Source organism: Miniopterus schreibersii (assembly GCF_964146895.1).
Source record: "Miniopterus schreibersii genome assembly, chromosome: 1".
Taxonomy (NCBI): Eukaryota; Metazoa; Chordata; class Mammalia; order Chiroptera; family Miniopteridae; genus Miniopterus; species Miniopterus schreibersii.
This window is the reverse complement of record NC_138101.1, coordinates 24056135-24083628: the sequence shown is the minus strand read 5'-3', so window position 1 is coordinate 24083628 and position 27494 is coordinate 24056135. Positions and strand designations below refer to the sequence as shown.

The following is a 27494-nucleotide window of genomic DNA, read 5'->3' as shown; positions in this document are numbered from 1 at the left end:
CTTAGCAGAAGGTGAACCCGTGTTCACTGTAGGCTGTGGTTAGGGTGCTGACCCACTCTCCTCCTATGTTTTCTCGATAAAGAGCATTATTCCTGGAAGCTGAAACGGTCAGCAGGAGGATGTTGCTTGTATATACTTATTTACTAATACAAAGTAATATCTTCTTATAGCACATTCAGTAGCTAAAACCTGTTGTGTGACTTAAGGGCAAAGAATGCTCCGAAGGGGCCCCGCCTTCCATGGAGACTCCATGAGAACTGCTCATAGATCCCTGGCCTCACTGTCCTCTGCTTGCCTTCCGTGAGGGGAAGACACAAAAGGCTTCATTCATATAAGTCTTCAGGAGGCCAGACTGGTGGATTAAGAGCTACTAGTGAACTTTAATGATTTATGTGAACAAGCCCTCTAAATAATTAAACAAATCCCAAGAGGCATAGCTTCCCTCGTTAAAACAAAGGACAGGCTGTGTACAGGAAGGAACCCAGCTGCACCATCTTTCACCTTCCCTGGGGCAGAGTGGTGGGGGCTCTTCCCCAGTTACCTTCGCCACCACTGTGTATCAGTACCTCGGTGAAGGCATCGCTCAGGAATGAACACAGAGCTCTTGATGTGGTCATCATAGCTATTGAAGGCGGTGATTTGAAGAGGAAATTTAAAAAGAAAAAAGAAGCCTAAAAATACAGTTGTCTGGTGCCTGTTGCGTGGCTGTCATTTTCACCTCTAACCCAGAAGGGATCCGAGATCAAAATTCCTCCCTCCCTCCCTCCCTCCCTCCCTCCCTCCCTCCCTCCCTCCCTCCCTCCCTCCCTCCCTCCCTCCCTCCCTCCCTCCCTCCCTCCAGGAATTGGCTCATGCATTCCAATAGGAGAGCTTTTTTCTCTTCTGCACAGAGGGAGACATTGGTTAATAAAACGAGAGAGGTTTCAGGGGTACGGTTCTATAATACATCATCGGTATATTGTCCTGTGTGTTCACCACCCCAAGGCAAATCTCCTTTCATTACCATTTATTCCCCCCTTATTCTTTTCTGCCTTCTCCCATCCCCTTTTCCCTTTGGTAATGAGTCTGTTTCTATTTTGTCTGGTTGTTTATTTTGCCCTTTAGATTTCATATATAAGTGAAATCATGCGGTATTTGTCTTTCTCTGTCTGACTTATTTCACTTATCGTAATACCCTCTAGGTTGCAAATGGTAAGATTTTGGAGTTTTTTATGGCTGAGTAATATCCCATTGTCTAAATGTACCACAGCTTTTTTATCCACTCATCTATTGATAGGCACTTGGATTGTTTCTATATCTAGGCTGTTGTAAATAGCACTCCAGTGAACATAGGGGTGCATATATTCTTTCAAATTAGTGTTTTGGGTTTCTTTAGATATGTACCCAAAAGTAGAATCGCTGCGTCATAAGGCAGTTCCATTTTTAATTTTTTGAGGAAACTCTAAACTGTTTTCCACAGTGGCTGCACCAGTCTGCATTCCCACCAACAGTGCACAAGGGTTCCCTTTTCTCCGCATCTTCCCCAACACTTGTTTGTTGATTTGTTGATGGAGCCATTCTGGCAGGTGTGAGGTGATATCTCATTGTGGTTTTAATTTGCATCTCTCTGATGATTAGTGATGTTGAGAATCTTTTCATACGTCTATTGACTATCTGTATGTCATCTTTGGAGAAGTGTCTATTCAGGTCCCGTGTCCATTTTTTAATTGGATTGTTTTTTTGGTGTTGAGTTATATGAGTTCTTTATACATTTTCAATATTAACCCCTTATTAGATGTATCATTGGCAGATATCTTCTCCTATTCAGTAGGTTGTCTTTTCATTTTGTTAATGGTTTCCTTTGATGTGCAAAACCTTTTTGATTTGATGTAATCTCATTTATTTTTCTCTTTTGTTCCCCTTGCCCAAGGAGCTATATCAGAAGAAATATTGCTAAGATATTTTACTGCCTATGTTTTCTTCTAAGGAATTTTATGGTTTGGAGTCTTACATTTAAGTCTTTTATCCATTTTGAGTTTATTCTTGTATATGGAATAAGATGGTGGTCCAGTTTCTTTTTTTTTTTTTTTTTTTGCATGTCTGTCCAATTTTCCCAGCACCATTTATCGAACAGAAATTGTATGTTTTTGCTTCATTGAGAACAGGTCACCAGTCTAGACTTTCCCCCTCACTTTGGTGAGTTCCTTCCTTAGTGGTCCCTTATTATCAAACCTTGGTTGAGGCCCTACTAGTCCATTAGGATTGTTTTAATTGCTCTGATTCTCATGTCGGGGAAGGAGTTGATTCTAATTCCTTTGTCCTAGGATAGTTCTTTGCTCCACAGAAATTCTTGAATACAAATTAATATGTAAGGGGAAGGTGTGGTGTCCAACTCCCCCGAGCAGCATTTGAGACCCCAATATAAATAGACATGTCAGGGGAGGAGTGACACTTACCTCCTCAGCTAAGCATCCAAGGGCCCAGGCCCTCAGCAGTCCAGTTACATAAAGTGCAACCTGCGGATATCAGTTGAGAGCACAGTGGACAGCTGGTATTCCTGAGGTTCTCTGTCCAGTCGAGATGCCAGAAACAGTACACTGTGATCTTTGTGCTGTCAGTAGGGAAAATCTAATAGAACATTTTAAAGAATTTTTAAGATCAGCATGCCTCTGTTTGATAATCCATGTCTTAGTATGTTTAGGCTGCTATAACAAAATTCCATAGACTTGAGTGGCTTATGAACAGTAGTTTATTTTTCACAGTTTTTGTGGCTGGGAAGTTCAGGATCAAAGCACCAGCTGATTCAGTGTCTAGTGAGGTCCCAGTTCCTGGTTCAGAGATGGCTGTCTTCTCGCTGTGTCCTCACATGATGGCAGGGATGAGGGATCTCTCTGGAGTTTCTTCTACAAGGGCACTAATCCCATTCATGAGGGCTCAACCCTCATTCCTAATCACCTTCCAAAGGCCCCATCCCCACATACCACCACTTTGAGGGATAGGATTTCAACATACGAATTTTGGAGGGGACACAAACATTTGGTCTATGAAATTTTGATTATTTAAAACTAGGGGGAAGCGGATGAGCGTCGACCTAGGATCCAGGCGATCGGGGTTCGATTCCCAGTCAGGGCGCTTGCCCAGGTCTTGGGCTCGATCAGTGACTCTCTCATCATTGATGTTTCTGTCTCTCTCCCTCCCTCTCCTTTCCTCTCTCTGAAATCAATAAAGATATATTTTTAAAAATAAAAAAAATTTAAAAAAAATAAAACTAGGGGGAAAAGCTTGTGTTATATCTAAAACATGATGTAGTGAAAGATAATTATTAGCCATGTGACCATGGGCAAAGCTGCTGATATGTCTAACTATAAAATGACGGTCACAGTACTTAACACGGAGCCATGTGACCTCCGGAGTGATGGGTATAAAATGTGACTCTTACTCGGTACCTGTCTACTTGGAAAGTTTTCAGGGGCTCGCTGCTAACCGGATGCAATCCAGGCTTCTTTACAAGCGCAAGAGGTCCCCTCAGATCCACCTTGTGTGCTTTTTAGCACATCTCACCCGTCTTTACCTGGCCCTTTGTCCGTGCTTCAGCTTTATTGCCCTGTTCACACTTCCCTGCACACACCCGCTCTTCCCTACGCCCCTGGTCTCTGAGCTCCCTTTGCTCACCTTTGTAGAGAGCCTAAATGATTTTCCCGCCCCTGGTCTCTGAGCTCCCTTTGCTCACCTTTGTAGAGAGCCTAAATGATTTTCCCGTTTCATAAACCCCACAGGCAAGCTTTTCTTCTACAGTTTGTTACCAGCTCTTGGCTGCTTTAGTGTCCTTATCAGTGGGTGGAGAACCATTTGCTTGCCCTCCAAAAAAAAAAAAAAAAACTACCCCCCCAAGCCAAACTGCCACTCCTTTGTCATCCCTGTTTGTTCATTATTGGGCAAACATTTACTGAGCCCCGGCTGCTTGCACTGGTGCTGGGAGGATGAGTGACACCACACCGGTGGCCCCAGGGAGTTCCCTTTCGGGGATTGGGAGACTGACTCGTAGGCAGGCAGTAACCAAATGTTCTGGTAAGTGTTTGCTGGGGAGGGGGTGCGGGTTGGGGTTGGGGGGAGTACAGAGGGCAGTGGGAACGCAGAGAAGGTTCGCTGACTTCAGCATCCTCGAACACTTCCGAAGAGACCCCACGTTGCAGGTCCCATGGGAGGAGTTGGCATTGGCTTGGCAGAAAAGGGGAGAAATGGGTATTTGAGATGGAGTACAGCTGGCGAGCCTTTCTAGGAAGGGGTAGGGGAATGATTTAATCCAGTCTCATCGAATTCTCACTAGGGTAAAATAAGCAGTTTAACATTTTTTATTCTTCTAGAACTTATGTGTGTGTGTGTTCATTATTGTCAACTTTGCAATAAGGTGTTACCTAATTGAAATTGCCTGAATCTATTGTATTGTTACAGTGATTGTGAGATGATTTGAAATGACCTTAAAACATTTTAAATTTGTTTGTAAACATCAATTCTAATTAGTGAAAAGAGTACGCTGATCACAGTGAGTTAAATAATTGTTGTGGTGGTTTCCTTTTTAAACCTCATTGTTCATCTTTTTCCTGTCTACATCCAAAAAGGAAAGGAAAAAAAGCAGTAAATGTGTGTGCTTAAATTTTTAAAATATATTTTAAGTTTCCTTTGTCTTGTTAGTCTTATCTAAAATGTAATGTAATGCCAGTTTAATATTTTTTGTTACTTTTGGACATATTCTTATGTAATGGGAAGAAATAAAATAAATTGAATATATATGGAGGAAAAATGAACAAAAATTGAAAATTGATGTCACTGTTTTTTGAAATGGGTCTGTTTTTACATGACATTAAATGCTGCCTTTTAAATTTAGTAGAAATGTTACATGTGGGGATTTTTCTTTTTATTGTGAAAGAAACAGGAATACCAATATGGAGATACATATAGCTAATAACCGATTTTAGACTCTGGAATAATATGAAATGTGTCTGGATAATACAATGAAGCATTTCTTTTCAAGTAAGAAGACTCTCTCTCTTTAAGGCTATGAGAAGACCGATGATGTTTCAGAGAAGACTTCCCTGGCGGACCAGGAAGAAATACGGACCATATTCATCAACCAGCCCCAGCTGACGAAGTTCTGCAATAACCACGTCAGGTAGGAACTGCTGGAGGATGCTGTGGGACCTGCCACAGCCCAGCCGGCCATCTCCCAGCCGGAATGAAAATGCTCGCAGAGAGCTTTCAGTGAAATCAGTTAATATTTGAGAGCTTACCGTGGGCCGTGTGACTTGGCTATTTCTCTGTCTTCTAGCCAATAAGATATTAATAAGAATCTGCAAACAGGAAGGAGCAGAAAGGGTAAGCAGCTGCTCATGGGTAAATCCTTTGTCTTAAACCTGTTGTACAACAAATTATTGTTTGGCGTTAACCAGTTTTTACATTTTAGGAAAGGTCTTTGCAGTTCTTTACTGAGAACTCCTTTTGGTTAAATAGTCTTTAAATATTGGCTTTTGATAGTTGCGAAATTTAGTATGGTGATGAGGAATGGAGGGCTGTGAGAACTACTTCATTGTTATATTTTCATTCCAACAATAATAGAAAAGTATCTCTGTTATAAGCCGCGTTCACTAAGTGGCCTCTGGAACCAGGGAGCACCCCTAGTGCTAGCCCAGTGTTTCTCCATTGGCAAAATCCCTGGGTTTGAGACATGTCCATTTAAAATGAATAATTACAACTTCAAATTCAAGAGTAACATTTCACAGCTTGGGGAGTGTGGCATGTGTCCCTTTCATCTCCTCTCTATTTAATTAACAAGAGGAAGATAGGATGTTTCCAAGACCTAAATGACAATACCTGACTGATGTTGGCTGTATCTAAGGTGTTAAGTGTAGAGTCCTAGCCAAGTTTGTAGGGGGGACCAGGAAGAAAATGCAAACCTAGAAAACTTCTCATTTCTCTGAAGTTATCCAGGGAAGGCATCTAGTCTGGTCCTGCTTAGGTTGCTGATTTTTGGAGGCAAGATTTTATTTTCAATTAGCATATTATACATTATCTTAGCTAAAGTTGTTCCTCTTTGCAAGCTACTCCTAGTAATGTTAAACAGGATGATTGACCAATGAGAACAAAAGGTATTAGGCAGAAAATTGAGGCCTTACTATTTATTTATGCAGTTCCTTTCACTCCTTTTCATTTAGGTTAATGGCCATCTGCAGGATTCTCCTAATCTGAAACAGAGGGCAGATGCTCCCCAGCTAATTTTTCACATGGTGATAATAGGATTTTGTCAATGTTGGTGCTAACTGCGGGGTAATTGCGTTTTACGCTGTTCTTCGTTTTGTTTTCTAGCACTGCAAAGTACAACATCATCACGTTTCTTCCACGGTTTCTCTACTCTCAGTTCAGAAGAGCCGCCAATTCATTTTTCCTCTTTATTGCACTGCTTCAGGTAAAGTTGTGGCGTAAAACCTTAGTTCAACATCTAGTGTTCCCATATTAATAAATGCCTGTGACCAATCTGCCGAAGCTTATCTGAACACAGAGAAATCAGCTGGTTTGGGTGGACATTTCTGGCTCCTGCCACAAGCAGTGCTAGAATTTCATTACCTCGTTATGCCTGGTTGAGCCGTTTTTATCAGCTAATTTTAAACATTCTGTAAATTGGATGTGACGAGGACTATTTGTTTGGGTGCTAAAGGGGGATGGGACTTTTTCTTAAAATATTAATTTATTTTAGTAACAGTAAAACTGTCAGTTCTGAACCTTAGAATACAAGAATGACCACTTTAAATCTTATTTCTCTTTGTAGTTGTGTTAGTTGTAATCAGAAAAAAAAGTTTTATTAAAAAAGAGCATGCACTAGGTCAGTGATGTGTTGGCTTGTATCACCTGAATTTATGGTTGATGTGTAATAACACTAGCTCTAGAATTATGCTGAGACCTTGAAGAAAAAAATAACATACATTGTAAAAAGAATTAGAAGACACAACAAAGCCTAAAGAACAAAATTTACAGCTCATTCTACCACCGAGAGGCAGCTACTGTCTTAAAATCTGGGTGTATATCCTTCTGGTTTTTTGGTTTTTTTTTAAGCATTGTATATTAACTTAGTTTACAAAAAGGGGATCATAAAGTACATATGTTTCATAATCTCCTTTATCCATATAATAACATAGATATTTTCCCATGAGATTCATTGTGTATCTAAAATTTCATTTTTAATGGTCATGTGATATTTTAGTGTATGGATATACTATAACTTATCTAACCAACTCCTCTTTGTAGGTGTTAATCCTGCACACAGCTGCTTGCCAGGAAGCTAATGAACATGCTCTTCCAGCTGCTTATTAGATTTGAGCAAATTACCTTGCCCAGTGTTAGTCTGCCAACGTAGTAAAATCAAGGAAGCATATTTTAAGAGGCACTAAGATGTTGTTGTTTTTAAATGTATTATCAACTTTTGCTAATCCTCACTAAATTTCTCTCTTTTTTTTCCCTTTCAAATAGCAAATACCTGACGTATCACCAACAGGTCGCTATACAACACTGGTTCCTCTCTTATTTATTTTAGCTGTGGCAGCTATCAAAGAGATAATAGAAGATATTGTAAGTACTTATTTTTTTTCATAAATAAATGTGATTGTTTTGTTTTGTTATTTTTATATAAATATTTTTAAATATTAGTTTCTTCTTTAAGTTATTTTGTTCTTGGCACAGGCTGCTTAAAATGCCCATTCAACTTAGAAGTGTATAGAATATGCTCCCACCTCTGCAGTTAATTTCTGTTGATTTTTTTATGGTTAATATTTCAAAATGCTTGCTACAGTGTTCCCTTATGTTTATAGTTTATTAATAAAAGAAATTAATTTGAATGTAGTAATTGGCTTAGAGAGGAAACTATATTTGAACATTATTTTTAATTATGCTCAGTTTTCAGTTTCAACATTGTTTCAAGTTAAACAGAACCTCCCAACTATCTAAATGTGAAGGGTTTTCTGTATTTTTTATTTTTAAATTTATATACCCTAGTTTTCCCCTCGTTAAGCCCTATGCTTCTTTTTCATCTTATTTTAGTAGTTCTAAGTTTCCTTTTCTTTTCTTAAAAGAAAGTAATAGCAAATGTGCTATTTTTATTTTTCCGTAGTAGCAGAGAAAAGGGGAAGTTAGTTTCCCCTTTATGAAATACATTCCCCAAAATAAAGTCAGGCTTTTCTTTTTCTTCTATTTTAACTACCTTTGTTGAGGAAGCCAGTATTTTTTTCTGTGCCCTTTAAATAATTTGCCTGTCTAAAGTGACCTTCTGTCAAGCCTTAGGCAAGTCAGATGGTAAGGCGAGGGAAGACTGAGACGTTCTTAGGAAGCTCCCATTTAACGTTGCACAGACATTAATATTATGGCTATAGGGCATCAAATTAGGATCTCACTAAGAACACAGGAACCATAGCATCACTAGACCATTAGACGGGTCAGCTGACCATTGAGATCATCAGTCTCAAAAACATCCAAGAGTCCAACAGAGGTTGTGTGTGTGCGCGTGTGTAAAACATTATAGTCCACTAGCTGACAATTTCAGGGCCTCTCTTCTTACTCGTATTGCTCCACACAGACTTACCATCTTTTAAATTACGGTTGGACTTGGCACTCCGTAAGGGTTGGTCTTTATTACACTTTTGTTTCTTTCTTTGCTTTTTGTACTCCCTTTTCTTTCTTTCTTTAATGTAGGTTTCCTTGAGCATCTGTTACTAAGGCGTTGTGCTATTTTTTTTGCAATTTTTTTTTCATTTAATTCCATCAATAACTAAGAAAGTTGGATATTAACCCCCTTTTAAAGGTAAGGAAACTGAGGCATGGAGAGGCCATGTATCTTGCCCAAGAAGTTGATGGAATTTCTATCCCATTCAGTGCTCTTTCCCTTTAGATTTGTCAGCGAGTCACCAACAATAATATTAATAACAGTTAGTGAACTTCTGAGTTCCATGTACTTGCTTTATGTCCTTTACATTTATTAAATCTTTTAACAGCCCCTTAAAGAATAAATTATATTATCCCATTTTACAGATGAGGGTGAGAAGGCACAGAGTAGTAAGGTAACTTGCCCAAGGTCACACAGCTATTTAAGTGGGGCTGTCAGAATTCAAGGCTCCAGACCCTGCCTTATAATCATTTCTCTAAACTGCCTCTTCTGTCGTTATCTTTGTTTTTGTTTTCCTTAGCAAAACTAGAAGCTCTCTAGCTAAATAGAATGGATGCCTAAGATTGATTCACCGCAGTGCCTTTTAACTCTTGATGCTTTAGAAAACTTAACATAATATGATTTCCTGCTTTTTTGTTAAGTAACAAATGAGATATATAACTTACTTGAAATAAAAAACGGTTATCCTGTCAAATGCCAATTCTTGTGGAAAGGGTCAAAGTCATTTATTAAATTAGTAATACCCCTAAAAACATGCCTTCTTTGCCATAAACTTGTTAAACACTGATAAGCTTTATTCATTCTAAAACAAATACTTATTTAAAGTCTACAAAGTTCAGAGTTCAAATACTGAGTATATGCTAGTGAGTGAAAGTAACCCTGATGGAGCTTTTTACAGTCCATTGGAGGAGAGAGACATTAATCAAGTAACTGTGTCAGCTATTATGAGAATTAAATGATACATGTGAGGTCCTTAGAACAGTGCCGAGTGTATAGTAAGTGCTGGATAAATGTTAACTGTATTGTCATCATCCAAAGATCCTTTTGGCTAAAATGCAGAAAATGGATTGGAGAAAAACAGAGAGGATTTAGGTAGACTTACTAGAAGAGTATTCTGGTAGCAAGTATGAAAACATGAAGATATTGTAGATTAAGTGGTAAGGCAGAGATGAAGAAATATGGAAAAATGAATTCACTATATATTTAGGAGTAAAATTGACAAGACATCATCATTCGACGTGCTGGACACCCTCCTAATTTTGTCCCTAGTCTGTCTGTAACCAGTGGCATGTAAACTCCATGAGAACAAGAGTTGGGTCTCTTGTTTATTGCTGTATCCTCAGCGTAGTAACAGGGCCTGCCGCTTATTCAGTGTTTAGTACACGTGCACTGAATGAAGAAATGACTTGGATGGGAGTGAGAAGCAGAAGGAGGTAGAAGGATGCCTCTCAAGGTTGTAGTTTGTGTGAGCGCACCTTACATGGGTCTTTGTCTGAGACAAGGACAAGCCTTGGGGGTTAAAGTCAGAGATTGTCTTTTGGACACAGTTCGAGATGTCTTTATGACTGCCAGAAGGAGGTGTGTAGGAGGCAACTAGGCATAACTGGAGCTCTGATGGTAGTCTCGGCTGGTATATATTTGTGTTTTGGTTATCATTGGAATTGCAGGTATGAATGAACTAAGACAGGAGAGAGTGAGGGGCAAGAGAGTCAGCCTTAAGGAATTCCATCACTGAATTACAAGCAAGGAGACAAAGAAGGGGCCGGTGCAGGTGGAACACCTGGACGATGATGCAGTAAGAAATGCGTAGGGTGAAAGAGGTCCCAGGAGAGCATTGGTCAGTATTGCAAACTTAAGCATCCGGAAGTTCATGGAACTGTTTACACAGTACAGTGCCTTGGTGTACTGTCAACGAAATAATGAGAATATTAAATTCACTAGCTTTCAGTGGTATTAGTGAATTCTGATTATAGGACAGTAGAGGTATTTTAACTCAGAATAGCTATATTAATTTTTCTGAGCTCTTACTTTTAGAAGGAATAATAATCTCTTTAGGATATAAAGATGCTTTCTTTTTGTAGTCATATGATTAGGATCTGCTGGGCGGGGTGGGTCATCGTGTGTATATTCAGCACAGTTGTGTCCTGACAAGTAACCTCATTTATCCTGTGGTGGAAAGGTTGAGGAAGGAGATGCTCCTGTGCAGGAATTCTCTGTGGATGGAAAGTAATGTTCAGGAACTCCTTAGGTTTCACTAAGATTAAATTTCCTGTAGAAGTGGAATGTTTGATTAATTAGCTTTTATTTGTCTCCTTCAGTTGGAAGTCTGTTATATATTAGAGGTAAACATTATTTTGGAAATATTTGCACCTGCTCTGAATATCTAATTTTACCTTGAATCATTATTTCAGTCTAAAATTTATTTTGGGTTACTTTTCATTTTAGTTTTATCAATTATAAAATCTGCTCTATCGAAGCTACAAATTTAACAGAACTTTAAAAATTCAGTTAAGGATATTTGCTGGCTGCCCAGCCGGCGTGGCTCAGCAGTCAAGCATCGACCTAAGATCCAGGCGATCGCAGTTCTATTCCTGGTCAGAGCACGTGCCCGGGTTGCGGGCTCGATCCCTAGTTGGGGCGTGCAGGAGGCAGCCGATCAGTGACTCTAATCACTGATATTTCTCTCTCTCTCTCCCTCTCCCTTCCTTTCTCTGAAATCAATAAAGACATACTAAAAAAAAAAACTAGAAACAAAACTTAAAAAAAATATTTGCTGGCAAAGCATGTGCTTGCTTTTGGAAGCAATTACTTGCCTATTAAAAGTCTACATTATTACACCTTTATTTGTGAGAGTTTTATTCTGAGAAGAGCTGTAGTGTGTTCCTGCACATGGCTGTGGCAGGATTACCTCCCACGAGCTTCGCCAGCAGCGTTCTGAACGCGCGCTCGCGTTGTGCTGACTGCGGGGGAAGCAAGTGCTCGCTCCAGCCCTCTGCGCTCCTCCTGGGCGGCGCAGGGTCCCAGAGGAGGGCTGGCCCACAGCTCTGGACCTTTCTCTTGGAAAGTGTTTTCCTATGTGCACTGAGTCCTAAAAACCATGTTTCCTCTCAGCGGGAAGCTTAGGAACTCTTTTGTTTTGCATTCATTTAATTCTACCTGATAGTCAGGTGTGTGGCTTTATAAGTAGAATCTTTGAGCCAGCATCAGTTAACTCAACACTTCTCCAGCGTCAGCGGAGGCCGACGTGTCACACTCAATGCTGTAAGTTTAGGCGGAAGCCATAGAAAACCTCTCGTGTCCCCTGATCAGTCAGATTCTCACCTTTCCTCTGACCTTCCATTCCTTTTTCTTACTGCTGTAAAACCGTGGCTTATGTAACTCTTCAAAAGCACTCACCTAGACATAGACTAACTCACCTGTTCACTTTTTATTTTCCCATTGCTTCTGGGGGGGAGGAAAATAGGATCATGTGATTCAGTGGCTTGTGATTTGGGGGGAGGGTGGCTGTTGGGAGCAGTAGATGGCAGAGGCTTTATGCAAGTAGTGGATGTATTTGTTTCTAGTCACTGACAGCACATCATTAAACTATAGAGGGTGTATTAGCTTAATTAGATAATGAATTTCATAAGTTGAAAATATTTCAATACCATTATTAAGCGGTAGTTATTATAGATCATTCTCTTGGGCAGTCTTTTTTAAGTGAGTTTATTTAAGCAAAAGACCAAGTCAGACTTTCCACTCAAACTCGTCTGGTACATTAACTGTAATCTTACCCACATGATGCTCTCAGCTCCTCCGAGGGCCACACACCTGTACTCCGGTGTAAGGATGCTGTGGATTGCTTTCAGTTTTCAAATCCCCCCATACCCTCTGGGTCCTCCCATCACCACGCCCCCAGCCGACTTTTAAAGTTGACGTGGGTGTGAAAATAAGTTAAAGGTACCTCTTTTGTTGTAGTTGCTATTTTGTTTTATGCATCTTACTCATTTTTTCACAGCTTTTGTTTTTGCTTTTAAATTTTAGAAACGCCATAAAGCTGATAATGCAGTGAACAAGAAACAGACACAAGGTAGGAATTTACAATTTATTTCTCGTATCTGTCAAATTCACTCATAATATAAATAATCACTTCCATTAAATATAGTTCAATTGAAAATACTGTGTATCTCTTAGGTTTTGTTCCACAGTAGTCTCTTGCTTTGAGCATTTTTTAGCATGACACTTAAATTCGAATTAGAGTGATTTACAGCGATAATACTTTTGAAAAGTAACAACTTGAGTATATTTAAGTATCTCATAGCAATGTGCTCTGAAGTACTGTCCATAAAATCTGCAGTGGTTTTGACAATATTAAATGCTGCAAAATGTCTCTATTTTGTTTGTGATCTATAATTACTCTAGAAAAGATTTATAGAAAATAATCAGATGTGATATTGCTTGGGGGAAAGGCATATTGGGGGCATTTTATCAGACTGTACATGCAGAAGATATATGCTCCATAAATCAATAAAATTATTAAAACCAGACCAGCTTCTGGGAAGTGCATGGCATTTTGACATGGCTCTTTTGTTGTGTGGGTATCATTTCAATGCAGCCCAAAACAAAATGACCTTCAACACAAGCAAATAGACCATTATGTTCTCAGATTTTGTTGTTGTTGTTAATCGCCACCCAAGGATATTTTTCCATTGCTTTTCAGACATAGAGTGGAAGGGAGGGAGGGAGAGGGAAGTAAGAAAGAGAGAGAAACATCAATGTGAGAGAGACATCAATTGGTTGCCACCGGAATGCGCCCGGCTGGGGTGGGGAGAACCTTCACCCCAGCTCCGTGCTGGAACAGACAGTCTCACTACGGAGCCAAACCAGTCAGGGCAGCTCTCAGGTTTTTAAGAAATACCCAGGAACGTGGATGGATCGAGTTCCATCCCTGGGCTTGCCCCATCTGAGAGTCTTATCTCCCCCTGAAGTTCCCTGATGTGTGGAGGACCAGACATGTCTGGTAAAATTAGCTGGTAATTAAAAACAGTATTTGTACACTGCCGTGATTTTCATGGGACCCTGTCAAAATGCCCGGCTTTGCCTTCTCACCAGCTCCCACCACAGGGATTATCTGCTGGTTTTTGATACATTTGAGGAAGCCACATTTATTAAAGTGTCACCTATTGAGTTAACAACATATTTACATTATATTATTTCCTATGGAACATATGAAAAAAATATAAGATGGGAACTGTATGAAAGCACAAAGTAAAAGACGATTTTGTGTGGAAAATGAAGGACTTGGATTATGTGATCTCAGTGTGTCTCTAGATTTTTGGCAAATAATGGTTCCTGTGTCAAATGCTATATGATTAAAGAAGGAGAGAAAATTGTGGGGTAATTTGATCTACATCCTGAACTTAGGGAAAACATTGGATGAGCAGGGGCACATGGGGAAAACATTACGTGTGGGTGGAGTGAGAAAGTGAGAGGAGAGGTTGTCCTGAACAGAGATGAAGAAGGCTGTTGGATTGCTTTGTGGAGCCTTCATTAGAGTATCAGACGAAGGAGATGCATATCAAAGGGAAACTAACACATGATGGAAAATGTTGACCTGGTCAAATTTTATAGGGCCTTGAATGCAAAGCCAAGGGATCCCAAATTTTCTTGTGTATACTGACTAGCTGTTGAAGGTTTACAGCCAAAAATAGACAGGATAAACATGCAGATTAAAGTTGGGAAGAGAACAAATTGGAATAGGAAGCGATTAGAAGTCTTGGAACAAAGTTACTCCAGGAAAGTGGGAAGGGAAAGCCATAGGAATCGAAAGGGAGAAACTCAGATGTTCAGACACTGGTATTTTTGGCAGTATGCAGTTTTTGCATGTGTTGCTATGTTGCTCAGAATATTCAGTAACAGCTTTTGAACCAATAATATGTAATTATTTTTTTAATACATAATGGATCTTGCAGCAGAGAGCTCTGATCTTCAGGGATGGGCAGTTATTTATTTCCAAGCCTTGGCCTAAGAAGTCATTGAAAGAGTAGCTGTCATAGGTATGATTATTTTAGGTACTACACCTTGAACTGATAGGATCTATAATTTTCTAGATACCTACTTCCAAAAATATTCCCTTTTGTCAACTATTCAGAGAAAGTATTCTTTCTTGTTTCATCAGTTCACTTTCAATTAACAAGATTAGCTCTATAGCTAAAAATGAAGAATAGTTCACATGAGCCTTGGTCGGGTGGCTTGGTTGGTTGGAGCATTGTCCCAAACACCAAAAGGTTATGGGTTCGATTCCTGGTCGGGGCACGGAAGGTAACCGGTTGATGTTTCTCTCTTATATCAATGTTTCTCTACCCCCCCATTCCTCTCTCTCTCTAAAATCAATTTTAAAAATATATCCTTGGGTGAAAATTAAAAAAAAAAAAAAAAAAAAAAAGGACAGACAAGTGAGAGGGAAGCCTTTTGTAATAAGTGTATATAAAACTCATGTCAAAAATAAAATACTGGGGCTTAACAGCTATAAAAAAACCATTTTCGCAGAATACTTGGTAATTACATGTAAGAAACTGGCTTTCAGTTTGATACTTGAAATTGGGTTTTAAGAGATCTTTCCCTTTTTTTTGTTTTTCGTTTTGTCTAGTTTGAGTATCGGTCATCTTTTTGACTTTGCAGTTGATAGCAGATAAATATTGGTGAAGGATTCTGTTTGCTGTCACATAACTCAGATTGCTTAATGTGAAAGCCATCTGTTGTCATTAGACCAGAATGAAATTGAATTTGCTTTGCTGAATTGAGGCAGGAGTGGGTGTAGGAGTGGGAAGGGAGTATTTTTGACAGATAATTAATTTTTAACAAATATTTGAAGTATTAAGCTTAAAATTTCAATTTCTAAATGTTTACCAAGACTGTGTAATGTGTAAGAGGATACTTTCCCCTCAGATGCAAATAGTAATCCTTCTGTATTCTTAGAGAAATGTACATTTTCTCTCCTTATTTTGCATTGAAGCGCTAGAGTGACTTTTCTCTGTCATTCCCTAACAACTTCAGAAATATAAATTCATAATTTCATTTCCAGCACTTCTAATCATTTAACTGTAGCCTGGTACCTGTCTGATGCCTCATTTTCACCAATTAATGCACTCAGTCAGGGATCATATTTTGTACCCAACTCAGGACTTTATAAACTTTACATTTTGAGCATATTATCAGTGCGTTTGAAAACAAGCCATTTCTTCTGGAGGTATATAAGTTGGTTAGGTAGGTGGTTAGTGAGCTGGCAAATTCAAACTTTTATGTTGTTCTCTGAAGACGTAGCTGTTGAGGGAGGGAAGAGAAAATTGATGCTCAGCAGTTGGGGGAATATGAGTAAGTCTTGGTGGGTATGTGGTCCACTCCTTCCAGACTTGCGACCACCTTCCTGTGCTTCTGTCCCTTTGTTGTGTGCTGGTGTCTACTGGGCAGCAACACTCCAGAGGGCAGGTCGACCCTCGGGCTCCTCTTTGCGTTCCCCCCAGCCCAGGGCCTGTCCCCAGCAGGTGTTCTATGTGAGCGTGACAAATGAACCTGTGAGTGGGCCACTCTCCCTACAGAGGCTTGAGTACAGATAACGAAGGAAGAAAGTAGGCATGAAAGGAGCCTTCTTGAAAATTCATTATCTGGAATGTGAGCAAGATGAAAGGCAATATTTTCATAGCACCGTGTCCCAAACTGTTTTTCAGGCACTGATAATATATTCCTGTGGCAGAAGTTCTAGCACCTCCTTACCCTCTCTGCCGAGGTCATTGCATCATCATTGCATCCTGCCTGGCCTCCTTTGTACACCGAATGTGTCCACTTACCCATTCTGTTATCCAGAGCCTGGAGCACTGCCACATTCAGAATGCCCCAGGCTTCCTTGCATCCAAACTTACCTTCGTTTTCTCTGACTTCTTCCCTCAATATCTGAACGCACAGTATGTGACACAGCCTCCTCCACGTCTCTAACACACACTGGGGTCAGTCTCTTGTTGTTTTCCCTAAACTGGGTTGTTCTGCCATATTTCACTCTGCAGGAATTTATAAATTATACATTCCGAATGATTAGTGTAATACGTAAAGCGAAGCCAGTTCCCCATCCAAATTTATTGTGGTTGAGCTACTTCTTTCTTTCTTTATTTATTTAACATATCTTTATTGATTTCAGAGAGAGGAAGGGGAAGGGAGAGGGAGAGAGAGCTAGAGAAACATCAATGGTCAGAGTCGTCATTGATCGGCTGCCTCCTGCACGTGCCCTGCTGGGAATCGAGCCCGCAACCCGGGCATGTGCCCTGACCGGGAATCGAACCTCAATCTCCCGGATCCTAGGTCGATGCTCCACCGCTGAGCCAAGCCCAGCCGGGCTACTTCTTTTTTTAAATTGTAAGGATGTGCTTCTGTTTTTTATGAAATGCCACTCTGGCTAGCATGCCAGTGTTACAAGGGGAATGCCAGTTCCACATACAGTCACAACATGGAGGCCTAGAAAAGTACAGGCGGAGAAAGATGTTTGGGAGAACTGAAAATGCCTCCTAATGAAATAGATTTGCTTCCCTAAAATCCCAGGCGTGGGTATGTCTCCCAGAGGGTGGCATGTATGCATTCTGCGGGTGAGAAGGTCTGAGAGCTATGCTGTGGCTTACAGCACGCTGAGCTCCTGCTTCGACGCTGTAGTTAAATGAGGGCCATCCTTCCTACAGTTAGATTGCTATAGTTTGACAGTAGGCATTAGAATAGAGTAAGTCTTTATTTAATATAGCAACTTTTCTCTCTTTTAATTTAATTGAGGAAAAGACAACATGAAATTCTTTTCAACGTTGCACACAGCTAAAAATAATAGGTCTCATTTCCGCCCTTTCCAGCCTTCTCAAAAGTGGAATTAAGTTGGTGGTAGCTGATAACCACTAGCAAGGCTGCTTCCCCGCAGGGCACTTGGTTGCTTATCTCCCACTGAAAACCATTTCACCGTTAATGTCCTTAGTGAAAAAGGTGTTGAGTTGGTGTGGGTTGAATATGTTTTAGGTTGTAAGCCTGAAGTGACCTACTAACAGGGCTGAATCCGTCTGGTTCCTGTTCAGTCCAGTGCTGTACAAAGAGCCAGGGTATTATGCGAAGGGCCTTAAAATAGCAGCACTTTCCTGGCTTGTTGAAAAAGCCAGTATCCTTCCTTTTTTGCCTCCCTGGAGAGATCTCTGCGTCTGATTCTTCCGGTGGTCCTGAACATATGCTCTGTCGCATGTACATCAACTTATTGTGACTAGTTCTTAAAAAGTATTTGTTTCCATAATCTTAAAAATTAGGCTCATATATGAGCACATATATGACCTAAATAATTTCAGACACCTATAAGGTTAATATTTTCTGATTATTATGAAGATCTTAGGATTATTTCTATTGAACTAGTTAGGTATTTTCAACAATGGATGTGGATGGAGAGGAGGTATTTATTTATGGGAAAATATAACCCCAGATTCTTTTTCTTTTGCCCTATAAATAAAAGTTGCACACAGATTAGCAAAACGCACTGAGGAAATTTAAGGACATAGTTAAAGTAAGAAGCAAAACGGGTGTGATTCAAAGTTAGAACATTTGTTATTTCACTTCACTATGTCTTTGTGGAACACCTACCTTGTGTAAGACCCAATGCAGAAAATGCAGAAAGAAACCAGCCCTCATTCTTGCCCTACAGGAAATTGTAATCTGGGAGGGAAGATAAGGTGCTCACTCATATTTAATGCAAGATAGGGAAACTAATAAGGGCCAAGTGAGAGAAGTGGGGATTCAGAAATGTGTGAGGTTCTTGAAGGACAAGTGGGATTTCAGTAAACAAAGCTCGGGGGTGGGCGGGGCAGAGGGGTGATCCCAGGAGGAAGTGGGAAGGCATGAGAGAGATTCTGGGGAGAGCAAATATTCTGTTTTGGCCAGAGACTAGGATATATGTCAAAGAGTAATGGGCAGGGATGGCAAGTTACAGTCGTATTCTGTAGGCTTTTTGGAAACTAGGGTGAAGAATTTGGAGAGAATTACTGAAGGATATGGCTAGGTTCCCAGTTGTACTTCTGAAAGAAGAATGTGAAAGCTTTGTAATTAGAGAGGCGGGACTAGGGCGGTGGTGACAAGAAGCCGAAGGGAAATATACAAAGAATAGATCCAACTGGATGTGGCAAAGGAGGGGAAACCAAGTGCTGCTGAATTAAAAAGAGCGCCAGGACTGCAGCTCTCACTAAATGCAGCATTTCAGCAGTAACATTTCATTGCTGGAGCTCCAGTACTTAGCTGGAGAGCGGTTGTGGAGCTGTGAAAACAGCCCGATGGAAGGAATTGGGGAATGGTTGATTGGTGAGGCAGTAGAGGGAGGTTTTTCTTTCAAGAAATTTCTCAATGAAATAAAGGAAAAGATGAATGATCCATGACTCTGTGAGCAGGATTGGGAGAGAACATTTTTAAGAAAAAGGGATTGCTTACCCTGTGATGTGCTCTGATCACATCAGCTCACCGCTTCTCAGACAACTTTCTGGGACTCGTTCCTGGAGTTGGTGTAGGCCTCGCACAGTGTGAAGATCATTGTCAAAAGGTTTATAAGTGAATTGATAGAAGTAGTATCAGCTAACTGGATACCTGTATGTAGAATGTGGACAAGAAGGGAATTCAGGCCCATCCAGGCATGACTCAGCGGTTGAGCGTCGACCTCGGATCCAGGCGATCGGGGTTCGATTCCCAGTCAGGGCACATGCCCGGGTTGCGGGCTCGATCCCCAGTAGGGGGTGTTCAGGAGGCAGCCAACCAGTGATGACTCTCTCATCATTGATGTTTCTACCTCTCTCTCCCTCTCCCTCTCTCTGAAATCAATAAAAGATACAGATTTTTTTTTAAAGGAAGGAAATTCAGGAAGTTCCCTTTGTCTTCTGTGTCTGTAGACTGCAAGCAGATCCTTGTTCAGTTTGACGTTTACAGGCAAGTTTATGCAGGAGACTTTAGCACAGTGTCAGTTTGGGCCCCAGTGAGGTTTTTGCCTTACTCCCAAAGAAAGGATCTACATGGTGAGTGAACTGACACTTTAATGTGGGCATGCTGGTTTCCTTCTTTGCCCAAAACCATGGTCTCAGCTGCACTTTTCTTAATGCACTCAAGTTCCCCTTCAGGGCTTACAGTACTCCCATTTAGGAATTCTCCCTCTTCTGCATTTCTCTGTCCTCTGTAACATCGGCAATGCCTTGTCCTTTAGGGTATCTTGCCTTCTGTAACCCACTTCAAGATGTGGCTTGATTGCCTGGGAGCAGCACACCGATGACCTTCAGTAAAGGCCCCGGTGATAGACTGTTTTGATTGCAGTGAAGCCCGTGTTAGACTCTAAGTGAGCACCTCTACCTGTGTACATTTGATTGAGTCCCGAGAGACGGCCAATTTCCACAGAGCCTTTGATTGGGGAATTCCCAACCAACTCCAACAGAATGTTTTCATTTCAAAAAAGAAACCCATTATGACAAAGCTGTTAAGTAGTATCCTGCTAAAGTAAAAACAGGTTATATTTGAAGTATTTGTTTAGAGTCTGAGCTCTCCCTTGCATACTGTCAGACTAATTAGACATGTGGAAACTATAGCAGGTGTGTTTAGCTGGGACTGTGGAAAGGTGGGGGAGTTTTGCATTTAAAGGAGTGTGCTGTCAAAACACCATAAGACAGGCCATTCTGATCATTCTTGCACAGCTCACTGTCACTCTCCTTCACCAGGTATCGCTAATCATTTCCTCCAGGGCTCATCTTCTTGAACTCTTACACTCTGGAGATGTAAAGTCAGTATACTTTTAGTCCAAGAAAGCCAAAAGCTCTGCAGAGGACCTGGCACCATTAATTGCTTCTGTTACAGGCACCTCTCACAGATACCAGAGAGGTGTTACTGGACAGCCCCTGAGTCAGGTGGAGGGCTGTCCCCACCTCGAGTCTCATCATGCTCGTATGAATGCATTCAAACAAGCCACTCCAGATTATTGCATTGCGATAAAGCCAATTTATTAAGAAAGTAAAACATGAAAATTTATTGAAGAAGCAAGGCAAGCAAATATATCATCCAGCATAATGCACAGATGCGCTCTCAGCTAATCCGAGGAGCTAGTGCGGTAGGGGGTTTCTCTGCCTTATACATTTCTTTCTATAGATTTTAAAATTCCTCTGCTGAATATCTTGGTACAGATTAATTTTCATGGTCCCCCTTTTACTTTGTTGTGGCTTTCCCAGAATTTGTGAGAAGCACCTGGCAGTTTTATCTGGCCAAGCCCTAAGACTGCCGGCTTTTCTGTTTAGGGAATGGGGTGAGAGAAGGGTGCACTCCCCCCCCCACCTCTGCTGTCTTTGGAGGGACATTAACCACTTGCTCTCAAGTGTCCTTGGTTTGGGGAAGATAATGGCTTGTTATTTACAAACTGGCTGCAAGCTGTCCAAACTGCTTGGCCCTGTTTAATTGGCTTGTCTCAGTTTCCCTATGTCTCCTGCCCTGAAATTTTCCTAGCTTCTCGCTGTCCTGTAACACACTTCCTCTTAATCAGGTTGAGTTGGGTCAGAGGAGGTCAGTGATTAAAAATAACCAGGCTGCTATTCCAGGTCACCGGCATAATACACATGATACTGTTTATTTTAATTGTTCTATGGTTGGATGTTTAGGAACCAGTTCCGAAGTAAAGACAACCGTGAATTATGTAATTGACTTGTCTCATTGGCCAGTAGTCAAGCCTTGATTTGCACAGAAAGCTGTTACATGTCGTGAGCTGGTTTTTTAACTTCCACAGACCTGTATTGTTCTCTGCATCCTAAGATGGCGTTAGCCTCAAGTTGGAACAAGCTGCGCACTTCTCTTTATTTCTGGGTTCCCGTTTGACATTTCAAGAACAAAAGAAATGGTTGGTGGGATGGGAAGAAACATACCCTCAGGTGTAACAAGCCTGCTGGTGATGCTGATGCTACAGGTCCCTGGACCAGATGTTGAGTAGCAAGTGCCTGGAGTAAATTGAAAGAAACTAAGAAATAGCACCCCTTCTATCATAATTTAATAGTAGTCTCTACTTTCATTTCTTCTCAGTAAACCAAATGTGGAAACTTTTGCTCTTTTGCATTATTATAAACCTAAAGGTGCAGATTATGTGTTGTTTAGGTGTTAAATGTTTACTAACCAATCAGAACTTTATTCCTTCTGTGCTTACGATTTATATATACTGTTATCACTCCTGGCATGCTCTTAAGCTTGTCACACCCCTTTCCTCGTCAGTCTTGCGGCTTTCTCCTCCAGCCAAGCACTGTGATTCCTCTAGATGCTGAAGAAAGTAAAATCAGCCATACCAGTACGATTCCCCCGTCAGTAATGTATTGTTGTGGGATGTAAAATGTACTTTGGTTGTTTCTCATTCTTTATGTAACTTTACACTTCCTTGCTGTCATAATCTTAAACCTATCAAAATTGCTACTGGTTAATTTATTTTCAGCTATTTATTTAAAATGATCATTTCATCAGAAATAGGTTTTTCGACAAGCAGTAAAAATGTTCTTTAAATTGTGACTTTTTTTCTTTCCAGTGCTGAGAAATGGTGCTTGGGAAATTGTACACTGGGAAAAGGTATGCATTTATTTTTGTTTTGTTCCAGAAGACATGCGTAGAGGTTTACTCTAGTAGATGTAATTTGTATGTATCATACAAACAAATGTCAGGAATTCTACTGACATGAAAGCTATTTAATGATTAGTGTTGTAAACATACATGGACTCTTCAGTCAGTTACTTCCATTTAATATTTCTGCCATATGCTAGAAAGACTATTTCCTTGAAAAGTAATATTTAGAACTTTTTGTTTTATGGTATATTTTACATACTATTTTCACAGATTTTATTTAACCATGAACTGTTTTGTGTTATAATTTTTGCTTCAATCATATACTGTCCAAGTAAAAATAAAAACTAGAATTCTTATGTTTCACATTTGTATATTTTACTTCAAATTCATGTATTGTGACTAATCCCATTTGTGTACTGCTAATTCCTTAAGGGGGAAAAATGGACTTACTAAATATAATCTTTTAATGACTTGGAAATCAATTCCATAATATCAACAAGTTAATTTGCTCACAAACCCGCTAGCATGGTTGTTAGTGAGTAAGTCATAATTTAACAAGTGTTGTCCAAGTGTTCATACACTATTCTGATCTCAATTTTTAAAGGTAAGCAATTGTTGTCAGTTCTCCCTTAGTCCTGGAAGAACATTTAACCTCTAGTCATCCACATATGAATAACCTTTGTAACTTGGTGAAAGGCTTTTGAAAGTGAGGCCACTCTCCCCAGGGGAGTTTGTTTCCTTAGATTGCTAGACAGTAGAGATGTAACCCACAGCCGGTTTATTGGTACTTAAGAGTCTCTCAGTAGGTTAAAGGCCATGCCCTTGATTCTACTTTGTGATGTTCATAGTTACCTTCTATCACTGCTCAGAACAGGATTCCCTCTGAATTAATTGCATTTGTTGTTTTAAACCCATGGCTAGAATAGAGATTGACATCTCCCTTTCTAGATATTTGAAAACTCATCACTCTCTCGCTTTGGTCTAACATAAAAGTAACAAAGAGGAAAATACCTCAATTTTGCTTTTTTTATTTCTGTGATAGTCACCTCTTTTTCAGAAAAACAATATTAAAAGAAAAAAGCTCAAAATAATGTTTCAAAAGAAGTTTCTTTTATGCTTTTGACTGGCATTTGTGGATATAAACACTTTAGATAGAAAACAGGTAGGATATAATCAAGCATGATGAATTGAATTTTATTACAAATGTTTCCTTCCCGGGGTTGTTAGTGTAGTTAACGTCATGCACGTCCTCACAGAGGGATAGATCAGTGTCTTACCTTCTCACCTAAGGTGCTAATTCAGAAAAGAAATGGCTGTAAAGTAGGGAATAACTACAACTTCAGCCTTAACATTAACCTCTTAGAATGCCTTATTTTCCATATAGGGCAGTCGTTAGTTGAAGATTGTGCTAATCTCCCTGGATTATTGTAGCTCTTCCTTTCTTCAATATTTTACATCAAAACAATTAAGTTACCAGCCCAAAATCACCATAGCATTTTCAGTCCTCTTGGAGATCTGTACCACACCTTACCTGGCATCCCTCTTTGAGATACAGAGCAGGCAGAGAACCTAGAGTTCTTTCCAGCAAAAGCCATCCAGCCAAACATGAGCTGATGTTACTTAGCAATTAGAACTAGATGCTTAATTAGAGTTAATAAAAGTTGGTTCAATGATGAATTCAAGATAAGTATTCAAAAACTAGCAGCATTCTTTTGTTGACAATATCAAGTTTGAAAAATACAGTGAATGAAAGATCTCATTCCCAGTAGTATGTGCGATGCTTACGGATAAACTTAAAATAAGCATTTGACCTCAGTAAAGGATACATCAAGATTTTAGGTATTAAAGATTCACATAAGTGTACAAATATGTCATCTTCCTAGAAAACCTAAAAACAGTTGTTTCAAAGTATTGATGTAATGTAATCGCAGAAAAAAAATTTTTTTCCTCAAGAGCTGACTAAATTTTTCATCTTAATTTCAAAATAAACAGTTGAGAAAATAGAAAAATATTTTGGAAAAATAAAGAGTGTGGAAGAACTAACTTTAAAATGGAAAATAAAAGTTATTAAAATAATGTAGATCTGTTGCAAAATAGACATTCATGAATAGAGTAGAACAGAGTGTAATAGAAGAGAATAGAAGGCCCTGAAAGAAAGCCCACTTAGTATTTGATATAGGAGGCAAAAATCATTGATCAAAGGATTAATTATGTAATAAGCTGTTTAGGATCACAGATTAGCAGTTTCAAGAAATAACACAGTTTATATCTAAATCATAGCCTATGCTAAAATAAATTCCATCTGGCTAAAAGAGTTAAATGTTAAAACATTGTTTTTAAAAAACATACAAATAGAATAAAAAGTTTACTAAATATTTGGAGAAGAGCATGATCTCAAGATCTATGGAATTTGATTATACAAAATTTAAAACTAACATACAATAAAACCTACCACAAATAAAGTGAAATATGGGAAATACTTGCACCAAATTGTTATATAAATAGGAAATAAAAGTTGGCAATAAGCAAGAAGTACTATGATAAACAACCCAACTCAGTATAATATATGACCTAACAATAAAGGTTGCAAATTTAAACAATATTGAAGTCTCATTTGCTATCTATTCAATAAATAAAACAAACTCCCTTGTACTTCATAATTTTTAATTTTATGAAGTTTTTCATTCACATATTATTGTGGATTAGCAATTTGGCTCTTCATATTGAGAATCATAAAAAGAGGATTCTAAAAGTTTATCCCAAGAAAATAATCACAAAGTAGGGGAAAAGCTATATATGTGCAAAAATGTTTATTGTAGCATTATTTATAATAATGAAAAATTAGAATAAGTAGATGCCCAACAATAGGGAGTTTTATAAACAAATTATGACATTCTATACTCTGATATATTTTATGACGAGTAAAAGCTGTAATTTCAAATACTGTGCCAACACAGAAATATTTTATACTATTTATTCAACAAATATTTATTGAGTGTATGTGCCAAGCAGTGAGCTCACGGCAGCAAGCAAGACATACGAGAGTTCCTGTGCCATAAAATATAACCATAGGTGAAAAGAACAGAGTTTTGTGTACTAAGATGCTTACTACGTAAAAATGGTTTATTAAACCTTAAGTGGACAGGCATGAAAGCAGACTTGCTTGCCTAGGTTGCCAGATTGTGGAGCAAGGCAAGTCTTTTCTTTAGCTTATGTAATATTTTGTGCAATTAAAAATAAAATCAATAAGCCAAAACCGAGAGTCAAATTCACATGCCAAATGGGCTTTAGGTCAGGGTTCTTTCTTCCTCTGCCTTTCTAAATGTGTGGCTACTGTGATTGCCTTTTAATGGCTCTCAAAGGACCTACAAATTTGTCGGGCGCACATCCAGTCATTCACAGATGGGCAAGACTTCAGCCCTCAAACATGAACCATCATCTCTCCATTTACTGCCCTGAAGCCTTTTCTCAAGGTTAAGTTGCTTGTATCTGGGTTTTTAAAGAAGTATTGCAATTACAAGCCCTGTGCAAGGCACTGCATCTCCATTGACCTTACCACAGAGACCAGTTCTTCAAAGACCAGTCTGCAGCTGAGACTGTTCACCGGTTTTTGAGAGAGCTGCAGGTGGAATCTTAGAGTCAACACGTTCTTCCGGCTTTGTAGCAGCTAGAGGCAAGTGTAAAAGTCACTCTGTAGAGCTGCTTTAATGCATGAAGTTTCCACCATGAAATGTATTTCTTTGGGTTAAGAATTTATATCTCCAAAAATTCCCTAGTAAAAACAAATATGCTGAAGCCTACAGTTGGACAAAAACAGATTTTAAGTCAGTCTATTATAGTTTGATAAGGTTACCCTTTTACATAATCCTCAATTGTAATACTAATGTCAGTGACTTGAAAAGGCTCAAGGTCTGGCCTAAAGCCCTAAGTATTTCCATAACCACAGTATTTTGGGGACTAAAACTGCTTTGTCATGATATTCCTCCAAAGAGAACATGTGGTCAAAGAGTTTTTGGCATCTTGACTTTCTTGTCTGTCTGTTCCTCTTATGCACACAGCAGGCTGTAAGGGGGAATGCCACATTAGGAGCTCAGAACCCGAAAAGAAGAGGTGTTTCGCCCTAGCTGGTTTGGCTCAGTGGTTAGAGCATCATCCGGTAGACTGAAGGGTCCTGGGTTCGGTTGCAGCCAAGGACACCTACCTGGGTTGCAATCTCGATCCCCGGCCCCTGTCGGGGTCCTTGCTGGAGGCAACCAATGTGTCTCTCTCACATTGCGATCTCTTCCCCCCCCCCCCCCCACCTCCCCCACCAGTCTCTCTGAAAAGCAATGGAAAAAATATCCTCAAGTGAGGATTTAGATAAAGGAAGAAAAGAAAAAGAGGTGTTTCATGTGTTTGAGAAAATGGTCTAAAACATAGGCATTGTTAGGAGAAAGTCAGCTCCCTGCTTTTCCTGGGAGAACCACCTTAGCACTTAGCCCGTGGTTTTCCCAGGCCACTGAGGTGACTGCCTTATACCGCACAAGGTGCTAAGATTTTCTTTTGGTCTTCAGTTTAATAACTACAAGGCTTTTTTTGTTTTACAGTGAATAAAAGTGTTGGAAAACAGTGCAGTCAATTATAAATTTTCCTAAGTCTGCTAGACTCTAACCCTATAATGTAGATAAATAAGATCCTGATTTTTGAAGCATGTAGTCCAGTTGGAGAGGAAACATGAACCACACAGATAGCGATTAAAGAGCAATTAAATGGTACCTGGGTGGCATTCTCTCTAAGTGCCGTGGCACGGAGAACTTACATTTCTTTACCTTGCTTTCAGTGGGTGCCATCAGCATGTTATCACCACACATTTCTTTAGGGACCGTTTTATACCTATACTTGCTATTTTTTATTTTCTCAGTTTGCCCTTTTTTGAGGGAGGTGGTTTTGGATTCCAAGGTCCCTGGCAATTTGTCAGTTTCAGATCATCCACATTTCAGCTTTAATAAATCTCTTGAATCGAGGCATCCAAAGCTCCCTACCTGGAAACCAGCATATTTACTGTAGGTCTCAAGGCCCCCTCCAACCTTCCTGACCTGTTCCTCCCCCAGTATATACAGTAGCCGTAGTGGGCTGTCCCTGCAATAATTTCTTATTGTGTTTCCCACTGAGAATACCATTATCTCCTTCCCCCTCGTAAAGTGTTATTCTTGAGTTCAAGGAAAACTAGGGA

The 27494-nt window shown here is 39.7% G+C and overlaps 1 protein-coding gene across 4 annotated transcripts in view; it reads left to right on the top strand.

Moving 5' to 3' along the window:
• Positions 1 to 27494, top strand: part of ATP8A1 (ATPase phospholipid transporting 8A1) — a 193836-nt gene that overhangs the window by 23560 nt on the left and 142782 nt on the right. For all 4 annotated transcript variants that reach the window (XM_081151451.1, XM_081151453.1, XM_081151450.1 and 1 more), the window contains exons 2-6: positions 5035 to 5149; positions 6340 to 6439; positions 7498 to 7596; positions 12707 to 12752; positions 22248 to 22288. In XM_081151451.1, coding sequence (XP_081007577.1) covers positions 5035 to 5149; positions 6340 to 6439; positions 7498 to 7596; positions 12707 to 12752; positions 22248 to 22288 — 401 coding nt within the window. The remainder of the gene's footprint in view (positions 1 to 5034; positions 5150 to 6339; positions 6440 to 7497; positions 7597 to 12706; positions 12753 to 22247; positions 22289 to 27494) is intronic.